Source organism: Onychostoma macrolepis, chromosome 10 (assembly GCF_012432095.1).
Source record: "Onychostoma macrolepis isolate SWU-2019 chromosome 10, ASM1243209v1, whole genome shotgun sequence".
In the NCBI taxonomy this organism is placed as follows: Eukaryota; Metazoa; Chordata; class Actinopteri; order Cypriniformes; family Cyprinidae; genus Onychostoma; species Onychostoma macrolepis.
This window is the reverse complement of record NC_081164.1, coordinates 17,816,058-17,840,156: the sequence shown is the minus strand read 5'-3', so window position 1 is coordinate 17,840,156 and position 24,099 is coordinate 17,816,058. Positions and strand designations below refer to the sequence as shown.

The following is a 24,099-nucleotide window of genomic DNA, read 5'->3' as shown; positions in this document are numbered from 1 at the left end:
TCGTTCCAAACTCATAAGACCTTCGTTCATCTTCGGAACACAAATTAAGATATTTTTGATGAAATAAACAGCAATGATATTACCACGATCAACGCACAGAAACGTAGCAAGGACATCGGTAAAATAGTCCATGTGACATCAGGGGTTCAACCATAATTTTACGAAGCTGCGAGAATACTTTTTGTGCGCAAAGAAAACAATAATAACAATTTATGCAACAATTCTTCTCCCGAGTTACCGTCTTCCGCCATTTTGGAGAGTAGCGCGCGCGCTGTCGACTGAACCTAAACAACGCTACTCTCCTAAATGGCGGAAGACGGTAACTCGGGGACAAGATGAACGAAGGTCTTACAGGTTTGGAACAACATGAGGGTGAGTAATTAATGACAGAATTTTCATTTTTGGGTGAACTATACATTTAATGCAGTGCTTGCTTATAATGAACAGAAATTAGCGTTGGCTGGTGTGGACTATAGTTATTGTTCTTGGTGTGAACAGACCTTTAGATGCATTGTTGTGTGTCATTTGGTTCAGTTGAATTGTCTTGTGCAGAACAAGTCGATTTTACTTTGATTTAGGTGTTTTGGGTGTTAACATATAATGTCTTATTTTGAGTATGTATTTATGATCAGTCATCACGTATTGTTTTAGCACTCAATCTTACACCTGTGTATTTATCGTTCTGTGGGACCGCTCCACCTATTCCAACATTTTTTTAAATAATTTTAAATTGTTTTTTTCAAGAAGAAAAGTGTGTGTGCGATAAATTTGGAATCGGTATATTTTAATCTGATATCAATAAAGCTCTCATTTTATGAATGACCTTTTTCCGTTGGTCTTTTTCAGAGTGTATTATTCACTGTTGGATTATTTCAAAATTAGAAGAGAGTTTATTTAAAATATCAGTCTTTTGTATCATTATAAAACGTTTTAACTGTCACTTTTGATCAGTTTAGTCAGTGCATCATTGATTTTTTTTATTTTTATTTTTTTTTAAATAACACCCTTTTGAACGCTATTGTGCATTTAAATAAGGAACACTGTTATCTTTCATTCATATTTTTAAAGTTATGCCTGAAGTAAATCATGTGTTTCTGCAGATATTAAGGGTATGAATTTTGAGAGCAGAGTTCAAATGTTCCCAAAGGCCTGTCTGTGCTGAACCTTGTACGCTCTCTGCATGCAGTGAGTGTGTGTGAGAGAGGGTGGCAGAGCCAGGAAACATTGTTTACAGCAGCAGATGGTGGGTAGACTCTCATAACCATGATACTAGGAGCAGCCATGTGAGTGACAAACATTGTGTTCCCCCCCCGAACTAATACTATGAATCCATTGTTTTATTCAGGCTCCCGATGGGAATTAACACCCTGTAGCATCTATTACAGCACTTAACAGCTTCACATTACTGATAGAGACTGCTTTCCATTAAAAAGACACGAAAAGCAGATTTTAACAAAGATTTAAGCAGATTTATACTAATGTTTTTTTATTCAGACATTAAGCAATTTTCAGAGAACATTGCATGACAAAAAAACACATTGTGTTAGCATGAATATACAATTTAAACTGTCAACTGATGTTAGCTAATTCATAATATATTTATCTCCTCATTCCAGGATGAATTTCACCTCATTTCTGATACACATACACACTATATTATACTATATTGTGACCCTGGACCACAAAACCAGTCATAACGGTCAATCTTTCGAAACTGAGATTTATACATCATCTGAAAGCTGAATAAATAAGCTTTCCATTGATGTATGGTTTGTTAGGATAGGACAGTAGTTGGTCGAGATACAACTATTTGAAAATCTGGAATCTGAGGGTGCAAAAAATTCAAAATATTGAGAAAATCGCCTTTAAAATTGTCCAAATGAAGTTCTTAGTAATGCATATTACTAATCAAAAATTAAGTTTTGATATATTTACGGTAAGAAATTTACAAAATATCTTCATGGAACATGATCTTTACTTAATGTCCTAATGATTTTTGGCGTAAAAGAAAAATCTATCATTTTGATCCATACAGTGTATTTTTGGGTATTGCTACAAATATACTCCAGCGATTTAAGACTGGTTTAGTGGTCCAGGGTCACATGTATATATGTCTGTGTGACCCTGGACCACAAAACCACATAGGCTACTGTGTGTGTGTGTATATGTGTATGTTTTAATTATTGTTATTTAGAACAAATTATAGATAGATAGATTTGTTTTAAATTTTATATATATATATATATATATATATATATATATATATATATATATATATATATATATATATATATATATATATATATATATATATATATATTACAGTATATAACTCATAATATAAGCAGTTATTTGAAATTATTATTATAAAACCAAACTCACTGTGATATGGTAAGTAGTTGGAGGCAGTAAAACAACTATTACCATGAAGAATAAATACTTTACATTTTTATTACCTCTGTTTTCGCTTCTTTTTTCACAACAGAGTCGTGGGAATGTGGTATTTTTACATTATGGTAATGAGAAATGTGGTGTCGGGTACATTTAAAGCAGTAGCTAATTGTGGAATAGGGTGGAGGTCTGTCTTTCTGTCTCTCTCGACCTCTCCTCAAAGCTGCCTGCCTCAGCCACATGATGTATACTAAGCTTCTTGCTGGCCAAACCCACTGTGTCTAAAAATAAATGTGATATCCATCCCGGACTGAGTGAGTGAGTGTCTATGTGACAGAGGGACAGAGAGAGAGAGAGCGAGATGAGGAGAGACCGAGACACAGCTCCTCTGTAGTAGAGTAAATATACATTCTAACCCAAAGCAAACCACCAAAACCAATATAGAGCAATACCCTAAAATTAAATTACATTATATGTCGCATGAAGTCACACTAAAAAAAGATTTATACATACAAATCATACACTCATGCATTTAAATGTCAAAATCTATCCTCAACAACACTCTTTTAACTCTGATGCATATGAGAAAATGTTCCCAATAAGAGTCTTTGGATTAGAGATACTGTAATCTCTGCACTGGTTTCAGATTATACAGGTTTATTTACCCACTGCCCTCATCTCAGACTGTGGTCATGAGCTTTTGCACAACCAACACGTGTGCATGTGTGTGATTCCTTGGACTTGGATTATTTCTGAACTGTGTACAAACACAGCTCAGTGTTTCCTGCTGCAATATTATCAAGCCTCTCTGCTGTAGATAAAGAGATCACCAGTGAATTTGCCTGTGAATCCCATTGACTATGGAAACTAACAAAAAGAACTGTTTCACAATAAATAATAAACTGTGAGGAATGGAAGTTCCATTTATCTCATTATTTGGGCAAAACTGTGAAAGACCGAAACACTCTCTTTTAAACAGTTCAGACCATTTCATAATACAAATCTGACATTATTTGTTTGTCAACATGGGAACAGTATATAGGATGTGTTTTATTTGTGGGGATACATTGGGGGGGGTCGGGGTCCCAAATAAAGTTTTTGGCCACTTATTTGGTCATTTATTTTAATGAAAGAGCACCTTTCAAGCAAAACATACCAAAAATAGATGACAACTGTTCAAAAGATGAAGAAAGGTTTTTGGAAACTTTGTGGCTATCAAATGTTAAAGGGTTAGTTCACCCAAAAATGAAAATTCTGTCATTAATTACTCATCCTCATGTCGTTCCAAACCCATAAGACCTTCATTCATCTTCGGAACACAAATTAAGATATTTTTGATCAAATCTGAGAGCTCTCTGACCCTCCATAGACAGCAATGCAACTGCAATGTTCCCAGGTCCAGAAACATAGCAAGGATATTGGTAAAATAGTCCATGTGACATCAGTGGTTCAACCGTAATTTTACAAAGCTCCGAGAATACTTTTTGTGGCAAAGAAAACAATAATAATGTAATTTATTCTATTTTACCTATACCTATTCTATATTCTGTTTTACTATTTTACTGATGTCCTTGCTACGTTTCTGGACCTAGGAATATTGCATCAAAAATATCTTAATTTGTGTTCCGAAGATGAATGAACAACATGAGGGTGAGTAATTAATGACAGAATTTTCATTTTTGGGTGAACTTTCCCTTTAATGTAACATGTTACCAAGACACTGTGTACTTGAAAAACACAAACACACACACACACACACAGATAGAGAGAGAGAGAGTTATATATAGTAATATTTATTTATTGTTGTATGTATTATATTTATTATTTTATACATTATAAAGATATAAACAAAAATTACATGATATAATTTATCATATACAGTATATATAGATATATATAATAGATAATAAATATTTATTATATATTTATTTAAATAGATCATATTATTTTATATTATCGTATGTTATTTAAAATAATAAAAAATGTATTTGAGCACTTTCTGTAATGTGATGAACTACACCTGTGGATTTATCTATGACACATGTGAGCTTGAGGGGAAACTTGTCTTGATAAAAACATAAATCCGACCTAAATTGTTTGTAGATAGTATTTGGTTTTATCATTTAAAAACCAAAAATCATTTAAAATATTTTTTTGAAAATTATCATGAATATTATTATGAATATGCATAAAACAACGTATCACGTTATAAATAAGGTCAAGCGAGTAAGTATATAAAGTAAGTAAGTATAGAAAGTCAGGTAAAATATTTGTGTTCCCTGCTCATTAAAACTATAACTTAGCACTGAAAATGCTGTATTGCTGTCTAGGTCTAACCCAAATATAACATTTGTGTTTTCTTGTCTGAGGCAAGGAGGGTAACACAGGGTCATATGAGGTGGGGTACATCTAATCAGGAAACCCAGAGGCTGTGGTCCGGGGGAAGGGGCTTGTTTGGGGTAATTATGCTGCCCTCACAGCAGCAGATGGCTTGGGAGGGGAACCGGGAAGAGGGTTGATGTTAGTAACAAAACCAAAACTGGTCTGATGCAGGAAATTAGCTACAAGAAAAATGAAAGACTGTTTCCTTTGCTCTCTCTCTCTTTCACTGACTATATTCCCCTCAAAATAGTAAAAAGCTCTTTGGCCATCAAACTGATACACATATGAACAATGGAGGATCAAGAGGATGAGCGTGTCTGATTAAATAGCACCTCACAATGAGATTAAAGGAGGAGGCTCGTGTGTCTGATGCAGATTTGCAGAAGGGGAATGTTTTTCAGCACGTAATTGGCCTCTGCACTTCCTGGTTCATGCTGGGCCATTAATCTGAGCCTGGCCAGGTTAAAACCATTAGACCAGCAGAAGGTCTGCACCATCTGCACTCAGCTCACAACAGAATAAGGCCAATGAAGAGAAGTGAGGGGGTGCCTGAATGAACCCTGGCCAATCTGTGTGTGTGTACATGCATGATGAAAGCACTCAGAGCAATAGATTGAGACCCTCCTCCTGGCAAACAGCCACACACGCACTGTCCGAAACAAACGGCTGAAGCATGCTGAATGGAAATGAGCATTTTAGGCTTTGGGTAACACACCTGCCCTTTTAAAATGTTGGAGCAGCTGGGTTACCGCTGTGCTGCTTATCCAAATGCTAAGCTGATATCAACAACAGGCCACCTGCAGTGCAGACGTTACCCATGCACTTTTTAATCTGCCGTGGCAACAAGGTGCCATGCATTGAGAAAGGCCTCTGTAAATCAAGACGCTGCCAGGTGCATCACTTTTCCAAGCCGTCTGAGAGAATCTAATTCGGATTTTCCAACACATTTGGAGTTTATAGATTGTAAAGTGTGTTGGGTTTATTACTATGTTAAGTTGTTTAAGAATTTCATATAGTGCTCATGTTAAAGATAAACATTGATTAGGCATTGACGTTGTTTGTCTAAAGTAGAAAAGTTAATGTTACTTCCCTTTCAAAATAGTAGGTACAGTATGTTACTGAAGATAACTATATTTATATACAATTACATTTACATGACATTTCAGGGTAAAAAAAATAGCATCTATGGTACACGTCCAAAAATAAAACATTTTGGGGTGAAGAGCATGCCAAACTCATTGTGGTTAGCACAAATTATAGCTAAAGCTCATTCAGATAGGCCTAGCTGGGATGAATTTGAGCAGTCTGAAATGCCATTCAATAGGCCTAATTCATGTGTGAATTTCTGAGGAAATGTTTTGTTTATATATTTAATTGTAGGCCTAAGTGTGAATTTGTAAATGTAACCAATTATCCCACTGTATTGAATGGATTAGTTTACAGTGAAATTGTGGTGTTTTATGGCCCATGTGTTTATGCTTCTAACGCGTGTCAACTTTTTTTCGTCCTCTTATTATTTTTATTATTTATCTTTTTCTTTACTTTCACTGTTTCTATGTCCTTACTTGTTCTAGCTTGTAAAGTTACTATTCTGGTCGATATTTAAAATTATGTGTTGCTTGAACACATTGCCTTACGATGAATCGCTTGTTGTTTTCCTAATTCGTAAGTCGCTTTCGATAAAAGCGTCTGCGAAATAAACAATTGGAAACGGAAAATGTAGCCATGTGTACTGAGGTTGTATTTTGATCCATTTGCGCCATCTAGTTGTCATTGAATTATAACCTCCAAAGGAAGAAATGGTATGTGACTGCAGTCACACTTTCTTTTTTAATGCCATACGTTTCACAATAAAACAGTAAAATACAGTAAAATGCTTTTATTCATCAATTCACATGTCAGGAGAAGGTAAGTACAAATCAAATGTAAAGAAAATCAAATGCAAGTGTAGGTAAGTCAAAATCACCAAAAAGTGCCTTTGAGACTTCACAATCAAAAATCTGAGATTTTTCATTTAACCTCATATTTGTTGTATTAAGTAGACCTTAGTCTGTTAGAAATGCATGTTGGTCAACTCCAGCACTTTTCATAATTTAACTGTAGGCAGATAAGATATGAACAAACCACAAAAGATGTCAACCCTGTCATGGACAAATTCAAAGTAGTATAAATATATTTTCATTGCATAGTGATTGTAAAATGTAGATTTGCAGAAAGATAACGTGTCCCTTTACCAACAAAACATTTTAGATAATTGGAAAAGTATTTTGATAATAATGAAATTACGGCCAAAATATGTATTGCCCAATAAAATAAATTATATCTATATCTAAATAAAATCTAACAACAAAGATAGTTAGTCAAACTTTCAAACAATACTTACTGGCCCTCATTTGTTTATTAATAAATCACACACAAAGTTTTGCTAACTTGTTAAAATAATTAGTTTATTTTCATAAAAGTTGAGGATGACAGTGTGGACAACAAGATGACAGGGTGGACCTTGGCATGACAGGGTGGACAATTTAATGGGTTTTCTTTAATGGGTGAACTTAGAGAACAGGAACATCAGAGAAACAACAGCAACAACAATAAGAAACCCTTAAACAATATTAAAAAGAGTTTCAAGAATTCATTTTCTGCATCACTCTAACTGATCTTCCACATACTTCCAAACAGATGGAGCAATCTGTAGAGAGCGCCTGTTCAGAGCTTGTGGTTCTGGCATTAGGCAAAGAATCTGCCAACCATGGTACCAATTAATGTCCTCCCGGGGACCTGGCCAAAATAACTTGTTTGTGCCATTGTGGTGTAAACACTTGACTTTAACACTGTGCCCTTCCACATCCATGATGACACTTGGATAGCCTTCACTGTCATAGTTCACAAAGCACCACTCTCCAATGTGCTTTGATTCAATCACTTCTGGTCTCATTTGGATATCGTGTGTTCTTTCCACTTGCTGTGGACTTATCAGATGAAAGTGAAGCATCAGTTAGAGAGCTCTCTCTCTCTGCATTATTTGATCAAAAATAAAGTAACAGTGAAATTGTATTACTATTTTAAAGAACTGTTTATTTATAGTTATAAATAGCCTATATTTTAAAACGCCATTTATTCCTGTGATGGCAAAGCTTAATTTTCAGCATCATTACTCCATTGTTCAGTGCCACATGATCCATCAGAAATCATTCTAATATGCTGATTTGAATCTCAATATATCTCTTTCGAGACGATTTCGCTTTTCTTTCTAATTCTTTGTTGTTGTTTTTTTGTTTGTTTTTTTCATTATTCTATATCCCGAAATGGTGATTCTATATCCCGAAATGAAAATGGTGAGTATTAACCAACAAACTATAAAACAGTGAGTACTTGAAGTCTTTGTGCCGTTATTATATATATATTTAAATATGTAATATAAACAGAAATGCTAGTGTTGCTTTACATTACAACGCTAGTGGGCGGTAAAACACTGTAATCAATCTAATTTGCACGCGTGCGGTCACTAACATCATCGAGACGTAAACAACGCGCGCGGACGCGGGGAATTATGGGATATCTTCCCTCGGCGGCGCGGTGCCGCCATGTCTCCTGAAGATAAACGGCGGCTAGTCGTTTTCTCCGCTGCGGTGTTCTCTTTATTCTTCCTTTTACTTGTGTTGAGCTACATACCAGCTTATTTGTACATACTTTTTATCTGTGTCGTGTCTTGTGTCGTTTATTTTCACAAAGCGGAGGAGTTGCAGCTCTTCGAGAGACTAGGCCTCAATCCTCGCTGTGGACTGAGAGTCCCGTCGGCTCTGCTGCGCTGGTTACCGGGCAGGACTTTGAGCGGAGTCCCGGCCGCCGGCAGAAACAGGTTACGTAAAAGTGATGCTAGAAATTCCTTTGCGTCACCCAGCGATAGACACTTTGCGGGTTCGTATTATAGAAGAGACCACACGCTCGGTGACTCGGTGTTCAGCCCTCGGGATATACTCATGGGAAGTTACCTCGCCAAGACTGAAGAAAGCCCCTCCGCAGCGGTGAGGCCCGCTGGAGGCTCGGGGACTTTCATGCACCCCAGAGATCAGCTCCGGGAGAGACTCGCCCGACCTAATCATGCTGTGCACACCCCTAACAGGAGACTGTCATTCGGGTAAACACCAAATGCTTTGTCTTGTAGCTTTCTCTGTCTAAGCTCACGTGTTTTAATAGGAACGCGTTAGAAATTTTTCTGTTTACGCTCTAATAAAACACATGTAGATTCTATCAGGATCGTGTTTGCACACGTTTGGCATTCTCGGTTGTTCTAACATGTAAGTTGTCCCAGTTTTCCCTCCATGATTTGAAAATGTGGGAGTTCCTGGAGCTGGTCAGGCGCACTGCTCCTCCTACACCAGTTTGGACGCCTGACACTACACGTGTAGGGTTGAATAAAGCTTTCCACTTAACATTAAAACAGCATTGTGACAGCTTCTGTCCTTATGACTGCTAATACTTAGAGTTGGAAACACAATGAATTTATTTTCTTTATTCAAGGGATCAAACTTAATATTTGCGTCTATAATTCTAATGTAACTCTTCATTTGTTTTATTTATTTTGGAATTTGTCACCATGCTGTACAGTCTACTTTTCAGCCTAGGTTTTTTTGGGCAAACTTGTTTCATGTTGTTCTATACCTTACCTACATGACTGACTGACTTCAGAGAAACAAAAATTAGATGTTTAGAAGGTGGTTTCTTTTCCATATTTTGAGATGCATATTTCTTTCTTTGAAAGAAGTGTCTCGTGCTTACCAAGGCTGCATTTAATTGATCAAAAATAATATTATTGGAGTTAAAAATAACCCTTTTTCTGTTTGAATGTAAAATGTTATTTATTTGAATATTTAAAATTAAGTATAGCAATATTGAATAGAATTTAAAAAAATATATATTCCTGTGATGGCAAAGCTGAATTTTCAGTGTCTCCTGATCATTCAGAAATCATTTTAATGTTGATTTGGTGGTCAAGAAACATTTTAATTATTTTGTGGGAATGAAAAGAAATTCAGGATTTTTTTGTGTAGGAAGTTTAAAAAGAGCAGCATTTATTTGAATAATAGATCTTTTGTAACAATTGTCTTTTATTGCATCCTTGATTAATGAAAGTATTCATTTCTTTAATTTTTACAATTTAATTATTTTTTTAATAAATGGGGCGTCAAGGTTTCCACTAAAAATATTTCTGAGCAGATCAACTGTTTGCAATATTGATAAGAATATTTGAGCTCTAAATTAACTTGTTGTAAATTATTTAAATCATATTTTACAATACTTTTTAATTTATTGAAATTATCAAATAAATGGTGAGCATAGGAAACCTTTGATCTTTTAAAAACATTAGTAATGCAAGATTTATTTTGTGTGAGGGTGTTTAAGTTTTGATAAAGATCTTTTTGAAGCACTAACCTGTTGATGTTTCAATGCCATTAGGGACCCTGTGGGCACTGCAAGTCGGTTCACCATCACCCCCCAAAGGCATTACCCCCTTCAGCAGACGGGGACGTCCCCCGTTGGAGTGATGCCACCTGCAAACTGGGATGGTTTCCGTAAGAAGAATGTCCTCACCCCACGCAATTCACCTACTGTTCACAGTCCGGTCATGGTGAAGATTGCCAGACCAGACCCCACTCGATCATCATTGTGAGTCACTATAAATTGAAGTGAATGAAGTGCACAAGCATTAAAATAGTTTTTTTTTTGTATTAGCCTGTAGTCTAATTAAGTCCTGTTTGGGATTATTTCTCAACTAAAACCTCGTCTATAGCTACCCCACACTGTTGCTGCAGGATTAAATTGGAGGGCATTGTCAACAGAAATTTGCTCCGCTAATATGTAAATGCTACGTTGTTTCTAGCTTCAATCACCTGAACTCCCCTGGAGCAGTCAAATCTCCAGGTATTGGAGCCCAGACAGACCCCTGCTCCAGAGAAGCTGTTCTGAGCGTGCTCAGAGAGAGCAGAAAGAGGGAGGTTGATGAGGAGGACAGGAGTGCTTCCTCTGGCCAAAAGAGCAAAAGGAGGTATGTGATGGGCAGAAAGTGACCAAATGAAAGTCGTCTCACAATCTTATCCTCTTTGAGTTTGTTAGGTTGTAACTTTCCATGGTATGTACGTAGCACTTGGAGGGTTTGCTCTTGGTTATTGTAATTTCACCGAATAATTGTCTTGTTCTCATCAGGCGACATGACAGCAGTGGAAGTTCTCAGTCAGCGTTTGAGCCACTTCTTGCAAATGGAGCTCCATCTCAGCTTGTGCCAAAGTACGTGACCATACACCTTCCACTGTAATATCTGCCTCTGTTAAACATTGAGTTTTATTACATTATCTCTGCTTACGTGTCCTCTCCTCCTCAGACCTGGCAGTCTAAAGAGAGGGATGAACTCTTCTCTCAATGAAGAATCCATTATGAAGCGGTCTCGCGCCTCCTCTATCAGCTCTGTAAGTGGTGCTCCTGTTCCCAGTGGAGTGCCTGGATCTGTCCGAAATCCCATTCGCAGTTCTTACAGCTCTTCGCAGGGTTATCCACAGGTATTTCATTTGACCATTTTCTCAGTGTTGCAGATTGAGGAAATGCAAAAAGAAATGATTAAAACTGGTAGTCAGTGAGCATATTAATGATTATTGCTTTGTTTTTTGTACGGTTGTGTTTTGTATTCATTGACTCAGTTCCTTAAATTTTGTGTTTCCAGAGAAGAGCAGCATCCAGTCTCAGTCTTTCTCCTTTCACAAGCCCAGGAGGATCTCGGTGTCAGACTCCAGAGCGAGCTGCCAAGAAAGCAAGGTAGTAATCTTTAAATGTTCACTATCATTCATTGATGTCCAAAAGACTTTTTAATAAGTTTTTTGTTCATCCAGCCTGAATTTTGTTTTTTGTCATCTTTAGTGTCAATGCAAAAAAGCAGGTTGAGTTAAAAATAATCTATTTTGTAAAATTGTGTCTCGAGATTCATGTTTCATTCTGTTGTGCTGTGCATGTTGTGTAAACACCGCTGCAAAATGCCTAATTGATGTCAGATGAGCACATAAATACTCTTGATTATACAGGGTCTGCTTAAGACGTTCTTATGTTAATCTGTTCATAAACTGTTTTGTGTGCTGTAGGGAGGAAGATGCTACCTCACCAAGTTCTACATCCTTTGTGAAAATGGATAAGGTGGCAACTGACCCTGCACCTGCTACAAGTGAGGAAACGTATTACCTAGTTCATATAATGAATTTGATTTACTAACTAATTTATTGCAATTTTATATAATATAGCATTGATTAATGGTATAAATTAAAGATTTAATGTTTTGTACCAGGAATACTACAAAAAGTTCATTTTGAGTTTATTTCTACCAGCTAAAGTTACTCCAAAATCTGAGGTACCTGTTGCAACATCGACATCTGACTCTGGAAGTGGCAGTGGCAAACGTAAGCGCAAAATTCAGCTGGTGACCGCAAACAGAGGAGATCAGATTTCTTTGGTAAGTTACAAAGCTGCTATTGATACACCTTTCCTCCACACATTTGCATAGTGGATATTCATCACTGTAACATTGTGTCTGCAGCCACCACCTCCTGAACTTGGCTATACGATCACGGTGAAAGATCTGGATATGGAGAAAAAAGCAGCTCTCAGCCAGATACAGAAGGTCCTGGAGGAGCCTGGTATGTTCTCTTCACTTTCACAGGGCTTAAAGTTCTCCGACTCCGTGCCGGATTTCTGGTGTGCAGGGTTTAAAAAAAACTTTATCACTTAAGAGTCCATGAGTTCACCTACCAATTGTATGAGAGGAGCACAGCTTTTGCTCTTATAAACACGAGACACGCATTAGCCCTGATGAATGGAGAAGCGCCACACGTTGAAAAAGCTGCGAGGTGCAATGGTCAAAGATGTCCACTTTAAGTTCTATGTAATTACTTGGTTTTGATATTTTATTTGAGCCAATTATTATTGCCTCATTATTAATTTATATATAAATAGTCATTCTAAAGCCTGGTTTTCGCTGGTCTATTTGTTACTGTTACTGAAAACGATCAGATTACTCGATTGTCAAAATCAGAAGATTATTTGATTACCAAAATAATCAATAGTTACAGCCCTAGATTAAAGTATTTAAAAATACAATTGCATTGTTTTACTTTGTAATTAAAAGAACAATATTTTGTCATTGAAAATTTCTTAAAAATAGTATTAAAATATTGTCTCGTTCTAGTGAACCAAGTATCTGTATTTTGTCTCATCTTGTGAGCTGTGTATTGTCACACCCCTAGTGTAGATAAGCGGTGATTATAGCTACAGTCATTTGCATGCTGCAGACCCCCCCGGGGGTTTTGCTTTAACCCCTGCTCTCACCTGGATTGGCTAGAAGTACAATGAAATGCTTGCAGCTAATTGTGTTACTTTTTGTTTGTTTGTTTTTTAATTATATCTTCCAGAGCCAGAGATCCCTCCTCCAGTTTCTGAACCCACCCCAAATACGGCTCTCTCTTTAACCCTGTTCTCTCATCCAGCTCCAACTTCATCTGGGTCTGCACCTTCCGTGAGTGCTGCACCCTCTCTGATTTCTCTCTCCACGCCTGTGCCCGAGACCACACCAGCCACTACTACAACTCCTGCTCCAACTATCGACCTCACCATCACTGCGCCCAGTGTGGCAAGTACTGCACCCCTGACTCTCACCTCAGCCCCCTCCATCTCTACCACCCCAACTGCTCCATCTTCAAGCATCTCAAACCCTCTCCTGGAGTCCCTGAAAAGCATGAAGAATAATCTGCTTCTCAATGCTCCCACTCTGATGGGCACTACCACTGCAGGTTTGTAGAAATTATTTTCCACTGTTTTTACAGATTTGGGGTAATTGCTTTTTTTTTTTTTTTTGTCAGGATTGTTTGTTGAATAGAACGTTTAAAAGAACAGCACATATTTAAAATAATCTTTATTTGTTTGCATTGTAAATGTTTTTTTTTAAAAATGATTAATGTGTTTCTTTACATACTTGATCCATGCATTTTAACAGGACCTTGTATGCCTTTGTCACTCTATACAGCTCCAGCAATGTCTCTGTCCAGTCTTTCTGCACCTGCTGTTGCCCCCACAAACCCGAGCAGTGGAGTTGTCAAATCTGAGTCGGGCCCTACTGCTCTGCAGCCCTCATTCTCTACCCCATCCTCCATATCAACACCTGCCTCCAAGCCAGCCACTTCCATGCCCTCTGCCTTCGCTCAGATCCTGGCCCAACCTCTTCAACCCACATCAAGCAAGCCAGCCCTGGGCGGAGGAGGCAGCCTGTTCAGTTTGATTAAACCTGTGGCCACTCCTGCATCTGAGCCTCCTAAATCCACAGCTGCTGCACCTATGACCACAGTTGCATCAGTCAATAGCATTAGCAACCCCCCGTCATCTGGGTTTAAGCCCATTTTTGGTGCAGCCAGCACCACGCCTGCTTCCTCAGCAGAGGTCAAACCCACCCAGCCCACCTTCAAGCCTTTATTTGGCACAGGAAGTGGCATTAGTGCCTTCGGGCAGACAGCCACACCAACGACATCAACCCCTGCTGCTCCAGTTTCACAGAAAAGTGGGATGTTATTTGGTGGACTAACCAGTGCCCAGCCAGCGACGGTGTCCACATCATCTGCCGCCCCAACCACGCAAACTCCTTCCCAGTCTCTGTTTGGAAGTTGGACCGCAACAACCACATCCGCTCCTGCCACAAACAACACGTTCCAGTTTGGAGCCACATCGACCACGACGGCCGCCCCTACGCTGAACACCAATACTGTTAATGCTAGTGGCACCACCTCTGCTTTTCAGTTCGGAGCAACAAAACCTGCACCCGCCCCTCAGGCCCAAAGCACATTCACTTTTGGCCAGCTGTCAGCCAACCAGAACTCCACATCCACTCCGTTTGGTGGGTTCGGCATGACCAGCAGTACCACTACATCCTCAGAGACGCCCACAACGCAAACCACTTTCGGGAGCTCAACTTTCACTGCATCATCAACCTTCCCAGCATCCACACAGCAGACCCCTGCTGCTTCAAAGCCTTTCACGTTTGGTGTCGGCGGTGGAAGTAGCGGCACAACACCATTCATGTTTGGAGCTGCTGCCAGCACAGCAGCGCCTGCGTTCGGGACTAACAGTCAGCCTACATTCGGTGGAGCTGGCTTCTCATTTGGAAACACCACCACCCCTTCGGCGGCTCCCGTCTTTGGGGCCTCCACACAGACAGTGGCTCCTCTCCCTGCCCCGGCTCCTACATTCACCTTTGGAGGGGCGTCAGCAGCCACTCAGAATCCTGCTCCGAGTACTCCGGCGCCTCCTGCTTCTGGAGGGTTTAATTTTGGGGCGTCACGCTCAGCTACAGCGTTTGGAACCCCTGCGCCTGCAGCTCAAACACCAGGGTTTTCCTTTGGCGCCAACAACACTGATAACAAGCCTGCTTTTGGTAAGTCTTTTTCTATTGAGAAAGGTCAGGAAGGTTGTATTTAACATTGATAGATTGTAGTGGCTGATGATATTAATATGCTCTTACATATCATCACTGGCCATAAAAATAAAAAACAATAACAAGTATTGGTTCATATCAACCACTACTGTGTGTATATATGTATCTATAAAAGCGAGAGAAAGGCAATTATTTTGTGAATAATCAGTTTAGTGATATCAGAATATTCAGACTTCAGTTTTATGCAACAATGTGTACACAACACAGCAAAAACTGTGATTTTAAACTACATGATCATTGCTATTTTGTAATCAAGTAGTGTGGTTATTTATATTTGGTTCATATTTTGTTTGACTTTGAATACATCATGACAAGACCAGATAAAACCAGTGTGTAACTGCAGTTCCTGTGCCAGTCCCCCTGATTATTGGGTGGCATTTACTCCTTTTCCTCCCACAGATGCTCCACCCAGCAGTTACCTGTATTACCAGATTTTGTCAAGCGTGCAAAAACATGTATACTGTAAATTGTTCAAAATTAACAGTAACTTGCCTTTTGTGCTCCTGATTTGTGTCTGACCAGAGGTTATGATCTATTTTAGAATATAAGTATGCTGCAAGATCTGCTTTTTACTACACTTCTTGCACTGTTCTCATCCATCACATTAACAGGCACAATGCTAAAAAATTTAATGTAGTGATTTAGGCTGTTTTGCTGCCCAGGTTTTATTTTAACTTATTTTGGACTGGAAATTACCTGAAATCTATTTAGCATCAAGTAGGATATGTTCAGTTCTTTTTTCTCAACGACTGATAACAAGAACAGGCTGGGCGATTTAAGTGGCATTTCATACTTCTAAAATTAAATAAGTTTCTATATTTGTCATTTATATATTCATATAAATATAAATTAAGCTAAAATAAAATATAAATATTACATGAGAAACTTCAACTTATTTTCAGTTATAATTACTAAAATAAGATTATAATGATGATATTGATTATTATTATTATTAGAAATGTTAATAGAAAACTATTTTACTAAAACATATTCCCCTGGTTTCACAGACAAGGCTTAAGCTAGTCCCAGACTAAAATGCATGTTTGAGCTGTCAACTGAAAATATCTTGCTCTGACATATCTTAAAATATGTCTGTGTCATTGTTCTGTCAAGATGCACACCTGTAATGTTTTCTTCTTAGGCATTTTTGTTTGAAGTTTAAGTTGCTTAAATTATTTAATTTAACTAAGGCCTAGTCCTGGCTTAAGCTAAGCCCTGTTTGTGAAACCGGGTCTTAGTTATTAAAATGTGAACTGAAAAAAATATGAAAATTCAAAATCTTAAATACTTGTATATAAACAATTCTAAAATGACACTAAATGATTTCACTTAAAACCAGAGTATTACAGCACAGTGTGCTAGTATTTTGTATTTAGTGGATGAGTTATTTATTGATTTGGACTAAACAAAGTAAAGCAGTGATATTACACTCTTCTTGTCTGTCCTGTGTTGTCTTAGGAACATCAACTCCTGCTTTTGGCCAGCCATCTGCAGGAATGTCAATGCCGTTTGGCAGTCCTGGAACCCCAGGATTTGGAGCAATGGGCACCTCACCGTTTGGTAAAATACAGTCACTTCTATTTTTTTTAAATAATATATTTATAAGATGGAGGGAACTATTATGCAATATGTTTTAATCCTTTTAGGTGCGTCACCAGCCACCTTCTCTATCGGAACAGGCTCAAAGACCCCTGGGGCTCGACGATTACAAGCACGCAGACAGCATCCAAGGAAGAAGTAAAGTGGCTGATGTGAGTCCTGTCCCTTTCATTATTGTCGTCTGGACTCTGCAACTATTCCTCCGGCTGTCCCACCTGCCCCAGACACTGCTGCTACTGCTGCTGGTCCAAACACAACAAGGCTGTCAGTCAGACCTCATTTCTACAACCCTCCAGACTGCCAGGGCTGGTCAGGTGTGTAGGATCAAGGCTCATGGGGTGTAGATTTTAGAGTACCGGGCGACCCGTCTCTGCTGTTGGTTGCGCCCACCAAGACTCATCACGACCTCGCTAATGGAGTCTGTAAATGTCTGAGGACGTCTGGTGTAAGGGAAGGATGGCGAACAGGAGCGAATTATACTTGAAAGAAAGACTTTCAAATCTGGACTCACATGAATTCAGTCCAGGCCTGTTGAAAGGTCTTATTTTTGACTCTTTCGTTTGAGTAGTCAAATGCTCTTTATTTTAGATCCAGTGAATACACCTTTTTTTCTTCTCCTTGCGACTAGTGTAGATTTGTCATGCTTCATCATGCTTAGCAGAATCTTTTTTTTTTTTTTTTTAAGCCTTCAAAACGTGAATATTTTACCCGTTTCATTTAGAAAGATGTTTTTTTTTTTTGCCTGAGTGAGCTGCATAATAAACAATCGAATTTTACATCGCTTTTTCTGCACGTTCCTTTAAGAGAAGCACTGTTTATGTATCTGTTTTCCCGCATCTGTTTATCACACATTGGCCATCTGTCTAAAACCAAAGCTGATGTTTTTAGTGCGACACACCATGCCCTGTTTTACTACCTCTCCATTTTAAATGTGCACCTGTGTCCCAGCTGAGCTCATTCGATCTACTGTTAATTATACTCCGAGTAATTAAAATCAGCACTTAACAAACATATAGGCAAAACCACAATTCTATAGCTGTTGCATCTGCCATCAGTGTGTATTTGACTGTCAGGCACTGGATGTAGCTTTTTTTTTATTTTTTACAGCCATTCATTGCTCTGTGTGCCTTAGTGTGTTTTGCTTCTGGTTACATAATATGGATGTCAGATTTGTACTCTGAGAAATGGATGCCTGTGTTTTCATAATAATGCGTTTCAAAAGAATATGATCTCAACTTCAATTATTTTTGATTACTGACTAAAGTGTCCAATTTCAAACTCTGAAGAAGTGCATACTTGCGTTTGAATATTCTTTGGAAACATTTGACTGAGTGATCAAATGAAGTGCAAAAAATAACTCTAAAGTGCCCCCAAAATGTGTGAACTTCAGGAGCATAGAGAATGCGGCATTTGCATTGCTGAATGTTGGTTTAAAATCATTTTGCTAATTTAGATTTGATTTAAACTAGAGAGGCTTAAATGCTATTTATTTTTTAAAGTTTCCCTTTTGTTTTTTTTTTTTTTTTTTAAATGTGCATGAAAACCATTACTGAATTTTTGTATGAACCATTCCTGGCTTTGTATGAAATCTATGGTTTGTGCATGCTTGTGATGTGTTTTAAAATACCAAGATATAGCAACCTGCGTTTGAAACGGCATGTCTTTAGAAGGTTTCTGGATCAGCATCTGTTGGGAAATGCAGTCAAGACATTATGTAGACCGCCGATACCTGAAGATTTTAAGTCTTAACATGTTCTCAGGTCTGTTAAGTGAAAGAGCTGTGTAGTATAATTTGTTTTTAGTCAGTATACAATGTTGTATATCCACAAAACACTGGATTTAATTAGTACTTCAATGCACAAATATGGAAGCACAAAAATACCATTCATTTTAGAGGTTTATTGTATTTTTATTTGGTTTACCATTCATTCTTTGACCTGAAAAATCCACTAAATTGGGGACAGCAGTTGTTTTTACAACAATGTAGCCATCTCTGTCCCCCTTTGCATGGCTTTTCTCATGTAGGTCTTAACATAATTTGTAATTAGTCACATTTTTGAAGTATCCCTCATGCCCAGACTGATGCAAGGAAGCATGAGCCCAGGCTTTCTGTTTATTAGAAAGCCGTACCAAATACAAGCGAGACGTGTAGACTGTTGAGAAAATGAGATGTGTGTTGAGATGAGAGCTGGATTTCTCAAGCTGTGAATGTTTGAGAGCAGTTGTACCTAGTTGTATGTTTTTAAGACGTTGCTGTTAGTGAATGCTCAGTTTGTGTGTAAATGACCATTCCCACCAACCCTCAAAGCGTGAATGGAGTTCTGAGTGAAGCGGCACACGGATTGTGTTGTGTCTGCATAAATGCTCTGATAATGACATGCTGGTTTCCAATAAAAATGTAAAGTTGACTTGCTGTTGATCTTAATTTTGCTCATCAGCGGTGTTTCAATGCATGATGGATAATACATTTTGAAATAATAAATCTGAGGGTCTGACTTGAAACCATTTATATCACATTTCAATAAAAGCAGGAGTCAGTTTTTCAGTGGTAATATAGCTGAGGACAGATGATTTTCAAGTCTGCAATAACTTCAGGATTCTTGCTTTTTGTGCTTCTTTCTGTTTCTCCTCTTCTTCTTTGAGACTGGATTTGTCAGTTGCTCGTCTGTGTTCTCTTGTTCCTCATCAGATGGACCAGATGGATGCGTGTCCTGCTTTTCCTCACCACCAGACGGCAATGTTGTGCTGTGACGATAACAAAACCATGATAACATTACCAGCATAAGAACATTTCACCTATAGTCAAAAAAAAAAAAAAGTATTAATATAATATTTAGTATTTAGGGCAGTATTTTCATTGTAACATTTTCAGGAAAATTAAATTCTTACATAATGTGAAAAAATAAAAATAAACAGTAATACATATTATATAAGGATCAGTTAGATTCCTTTAGAATTTACGCACAACTATTTTCAACATTGATAATCAGAAATGTTTCTTCAGCAGCAAATCAGCATATTAGAATGAAAGATCATGTGACATAACCTAAACACTTAGTTGTGTATAGGTTTATATTGTCTTACTCCATTGTTGTATGCCTGCATTTATGTAGCACCATGGTCCTGTGAGGCACGACATTTCGTTCCACTGTATGCCCCCGCATGTAGCGGAATGACAATAAAGCTCAACTTGACTTGACTCTGAAGACTGGAGTAATGATACTAAAAATTCAGCTTTGCATCAGAAATAAATTACATTTTATAATATATTCACATAGAAAAGAGCTATTTTACATATATATTATTATTTCACAATATTGCGGTTTTTACTGTATTTTTTATCAAATAAATGCAGCCTCAGTAGACATGAGACTTAAATCATTTTCTAAATCTGACCCCAAACTTTTGAAACATTTTGTACTAATTCATTCATTGTCATGATAGTACTGCTTTTAATTGATGCTGATATAATCAAAAACAGTTCGCATCTGAACAGCAGGATTCTCATATTCCTGTTTTATAGTAATGGGTAATTAATTAGAGTCACAATTGATAATGAGATTTTCAAACTCAAAAAATTTCTATTTTTTTCATGCAAAGTGTTTCTTTTTATTATTGGGTTAAATATGAGCTACACATGTTTCGGATGCTCATAAAGGCAAATTAATTTCCATTTTGCAAACTTTAGTAGCATATCACAGGTTAAAAAAAAAAAAAACACATATAACTAGTTGCCTCAGACATAGTAGCAGTCATCAGACTTACACGATTGGGAGATTTTCTTCGTGTGTCTGCGGGGGGCATCTCTCCAGCATGGCCACAAAGAAGCCATGAGTGCGTGTTTTTGCTGTGCTGGCACGAAGGCACTGGGTGAAAGGCTCCTGACCCCTCTCAGGCCAGTTTGGAAGAAGGTGGACTAATCTACATGCAAAAACAGACCAAAAAAAATTAAAAATTTTAATAATGCCCTCATACTGTGAAACAAATCTGAAACGAGTTTCTGACCTGAATCCAGGGTTCTGCTGTAAGCAGGCCGACACAACCTCCTCGTTCTCCTGTGAGTGAACGGAGCAGGTGGAATAGACGACGCGCTGTACCTGAGGGAACAGCAGCGCGTGGTTGAGACAGCGCAGCTGAAATGTAGCCAGCGCCTGCAGACGCCCCTCATCCTGCGGCTCGGAGACCTCATCCCGCAGACAAACCATCCCTGAGACAGACAAGCACACGTCTAAATGGCCACATCTAAAAGTATTGCTGATGCAAAGATTCCTTTATACACAATAATTACCTGATCCACTGCAGGAGGGGTCCAGAAGGATGTGCTCGACTTCCTTGTATTCTGATCTCTGTGGATCTACTTTCAGGAAATCCTGATTGGCCAGCTGATGGCATGTGACCCCGGCACGAAGGAGAAGAGTGCTCATGGTGGACAGACGTTTTGCATCAAGATCAAATGCAAACAACTTCCTGTTGTACATTTAATAAAAAAATAATCAAGTAAAATACAAAATATATTATATAATTAAAATATAAAAGTATGTATATATATATATTTAAATTAAATATGAATACAAAAATATTAATATATAAACACTTTTAATAATTATGTCCAAACCCTTATTCTTCAGTATTAGATATGACGTCAAATACCCTTTATTTTTCATTAAGGCGGCTAGATGGCTGGTTTTGTTCCCTGGAGCTGCACAAGCATCGATGACGTGGCTGCCAACTCGGGGTTTTAGGAGGAAAGCAGGAAGACAGCTGGCCTACAGAATCATTTCAACATGAACAGAGAGCAAAATAACATGAGATTAGATTAATTTCATATTTTGTAAACTGTAGGTAGGTGTGGTATAACGTTCTACCTTGTCCTGCAGTATAATGTGTCCTGCTTTATAAAGGAAGTGATTGTGAAAGTCCGTTTTTGCACTGAAAACCAGAAGATCTTGGAGATGAAGATCACACAGAAATGTCTTCCCAGACAGACGATCGAGATCCTCAAGCCTGGGATGATGAAAAAAAATAAATAAATAAAAATCTATCTTTGGAAATGCACTGTTAAAGAACTAGCTCAGGCAACATTCAGTCACCATTTACTTTCCTTCATGTCGTTCTAAAGCTGGATGCTGGAGAATTTACGAATTATGACGTGCAGAGGATAACTTACCGACTTAATGTTCCTTGATATGAAAATCCCTCTCGTTTTAAATAGTCAATGACATCATCAAGAGTGGTTTTCAGAGTGTTCACTCGCACATAGCGTGGAATCACATCATCTGAAGAGACACAACATAAAAATGAACTTTTCCAAAATCTACAAATAGCAGAATATGCACTGGTCTTGATATCTATATCTATAACACAGAAACTCGTCGTTCACATCGTTGAACTACTTGGCAGAAGCTGATTGGTTCATGTTGCATACGCAGCCAATAAGTCGTGACATATTGTCAAGTATGGTGACCCATACTCGAAATTGGTGCTCTGCATTTAACCCATCCAACCCAACCCATGCAAGTGCACACACACAGCAGTGAGTAGTGAACAAATGCACACACAGTGGGCAGCACCCGGGGAGCAATTAGGGGTTCGGTGCCTTGCTCAAGGGCACCTTAGTCATGGTATCGAAGGTGGAGAGAGTGCTGTTCATTCACAATCCCCACCTTCAATTCCTTCAAAACCTTCAGGTTACAAGCCCGACTCCCTAACCATTAGGCCACAACTACCCCCTAAAATACGAAAAATAAGCAGCAAGCAATTAAATTTACAATTAAATGGCTAATGGTTAATGGCTATTCCTCTGAAACCCTCCACCTTCCCCAGCTCCACCTGTATAGATATGCTACAGGTTATTTTATATGCTATTTGTGCAGCAACAGTATGTCTTAAATACTCCTGTGTCGCCGTATGCATTGGCAGTAGCAAGTTCCTGTACATGCTTTGCAGCAGCAGCAACGTAGCAGATCTATTCTGCAAAGACCAAATACATAAACACTGACAAATCCATTATCATGCTAAAGTCTTCTGTGAGTTGTCATGATAGAATTGATATTAAGACCACTACATTATAATATGTAACATACAAATAACTGATGTCTACATTACCCTGAGTCTGCTGGAAACTGGAGGGCAGCAGGTCTTGATTTCGACTGACTTTTCTCTTGACTTTGATTCTTGCCAAGGCAGCTTGTAGTCTGGAGCGATGCTTCAGCATCATCGTCTTCCAGGTGCCTCCACATTTCACCCCGTGACCAATGAGCATGTCATACACCAGCACCTGTTTTACACATGACACATCTATGATGCTCCGCAGACGCAGACATGAGGTTTTTACAGGTGAGGATTACAGTAGAGCGGTCTACCTTAGCTAAATGAATCCTCAGTTTTGTTTCTTTCAGAAGCTTGGTGCTGTTGATGATCTGCTGCAGAACTGAAGAGTATTTCTGTGTCTCACACACAAGAGCAAAGAGCTGCTTGATGTTCTGATGAATAGACAAAAATATTTCTTCTTAAGCGTGAAATGAGGGAGAAGTCTACCATAAAAAAGGCTTACATTTTTGAAGACATGACAGTCTACAGAAAGAGTGATACAATCAAAAACAACATTTTATTTTGACAAAAATTAGGCCCATCAGTCATTTCCACTCGACCAACCATCTCTCCCACAGTTTTATCAAACGTAAGTGTACTTGCTTTCCAAGAATACAACAGTTTCAGTAAAATGCTCGTTTGATGAGCAATATGAGACACGTGTGAAGAAACCAAGTACATTATCATTTGTAAAACAGAATATTTTAATGTATGTTAACTTCCGCCACTTAAGCTGGAATTTTGTTGAATTAGGCCATATATTTGTTATGTAAACACCCAGTTAAACGCCCCATGTGATTTAATTATAGATGCCTGAGATACACATATATCAGCACTTACTTGAAATTTACTGTCATAAACCAGAGTTTTCACTGCACCCTTTTTCTGCTCCACTTTTTCAAGAATCTCTGCCGCTTTCATGTAAAGTGCCATGATTAAAATAACACTGACGCCTTATACAGTAATCTGAACACACTTAACTTTAAACACGTGCATAGAACTAAATCTAGTACCGTTAACAAGTCAATTTCGCTTACTATTATGGAGCAGATACACTACCCACGTTTTCATATTTGCCTGGTTAGTTTTCGCAACGTTTTTCGACAGTACGGAACGTTTTA

The 24,099-nt window shown here is 38.2% G+C and overlaps 2 protein-coding genes across 3 annotated transcripts; one reads left to right on the top strand and one right to left on the bottom strand.

The window, feature by feature from the left end:
• The first annotated feature begins 8,305 nt into the window (after nt 1-8,305).
• On the top strand, nt 8,306-19,296 carry pom121 (POM121 transmembrane nucleoporin). Of its 2 annotated transcripts, none has more exons than XM_058789265.1 (13): nt 8,306-8,911; nt 10,231-10,440; nt 10,655-10,819; nt 10,978-11,058; nt 11,153-11,327; nt 11,489-11,580; nt 11,901-11,980; nt 12,141-12,265; nt 12,350-12,449; nt 13,296-13,598; nt 13,832-15,229; nt 16,748-16,849; nt 16,936-19,296. In XM_058789265.1, exons 1-13 carry the CDS (start codon nt 8,358-8,360, stop codon nt 17,028-17,030), a joined length of 3,480 nt encoding a protein of 1,159 aa, XP_058645248.1. In that variant the 5' UTR covers nt 8,306-8,357; the 3' UTR covers nt 17,031-19,296. The 2 variants fall into 2 exon arrangements, with proteins under 2 accessions (XP_058645248.1, XP_058645247.1); XM_058789264.1 differs by having other exon boundaries at nt 8,307-8,911; nt 13,221-13,598.
• On the bottom strand, nt 18,394-24,085 carry nsun5 (NOP2/Sun RNA methyltransferase 5). The gene is made up of 10 exons (XM_058789266.1): nt 23,819-24,085; nt 23,251-23,370; nt 22,994-23,165; nt 22,056-22,164; nt 21,754-21,892; nt 21,539-21,654; nt 21,177-21,355; nt 20,894-21,095; nt 20,654-20,809; nt 18,394-19,633 (listed from the first exon to the last, which is right to left on the bottom strand). The coding sequence occupies exons 1-10, from the start codon at nt 23,909-23,911 to the stop codon at nt 19,480-19,482; spliced, it is 1,440 nt and encodes a 479-aa protein (XP_058645249.1). The 5' UTR covers nt 23,912-24,085; the 3' UTR covers nt 18,394-19,479.
• Between the last annotated feature and the right edge of the window lie 14 nt (nt 24,086-24,099).

What these genes read in the sequence shown, in the direction of transcription:
- pom121 (XM_058789264.1), top strand. Translation starts at nt 8,358, where the DNA reads ATGTCTCCTGAAGATAAACGGCGGCTAGTCGTTTTCTCCGCTGCGGTG. An exon ending in CCATCTCAGCTTGTGCCAAA is followed by an intron (nt 11,059 to 11,152) that starts GTACGTGACCAT and finishes TCTCCTCCTCAG; the next exon opens with ACCTGGCAGTCTAAAGAGAG. An exon ending in GATGGGCACTACCACTGCAG is followed by an intron (nt 13,599 to 13,831) that starts GTTTGTAGAAAT and finishes CACTCTATACAG; the next exon opens with CTCCAGCAATGTCTCTGTCC.
- nsun5 (XM_058789266.1), bottom strand. Translation starts at nt 23,911, where the DNA reads ATGGCACTTTACATGAAAGCGGCAGAGATTCTTGAAAAAGTGGAGCAG. An exon ending in CAGCAGAACCCTGGATTCAG is followed by an intron (nt 20,810 to 20,893) that starts GTCAGAAACTCG and finishes TTTTGCATGTAG; the next exon opens with ATTAGTCCACCTTCTTCCAA. An exon ending in GAAGAAAATCTCCCAATCGT is followed by an intron (nt 19,634 to 20,653) that starts GTAAGTCTGATG and finishes TTATCGTCACAG; the next exon opens with CACAACATTGCCGTCTGGTG.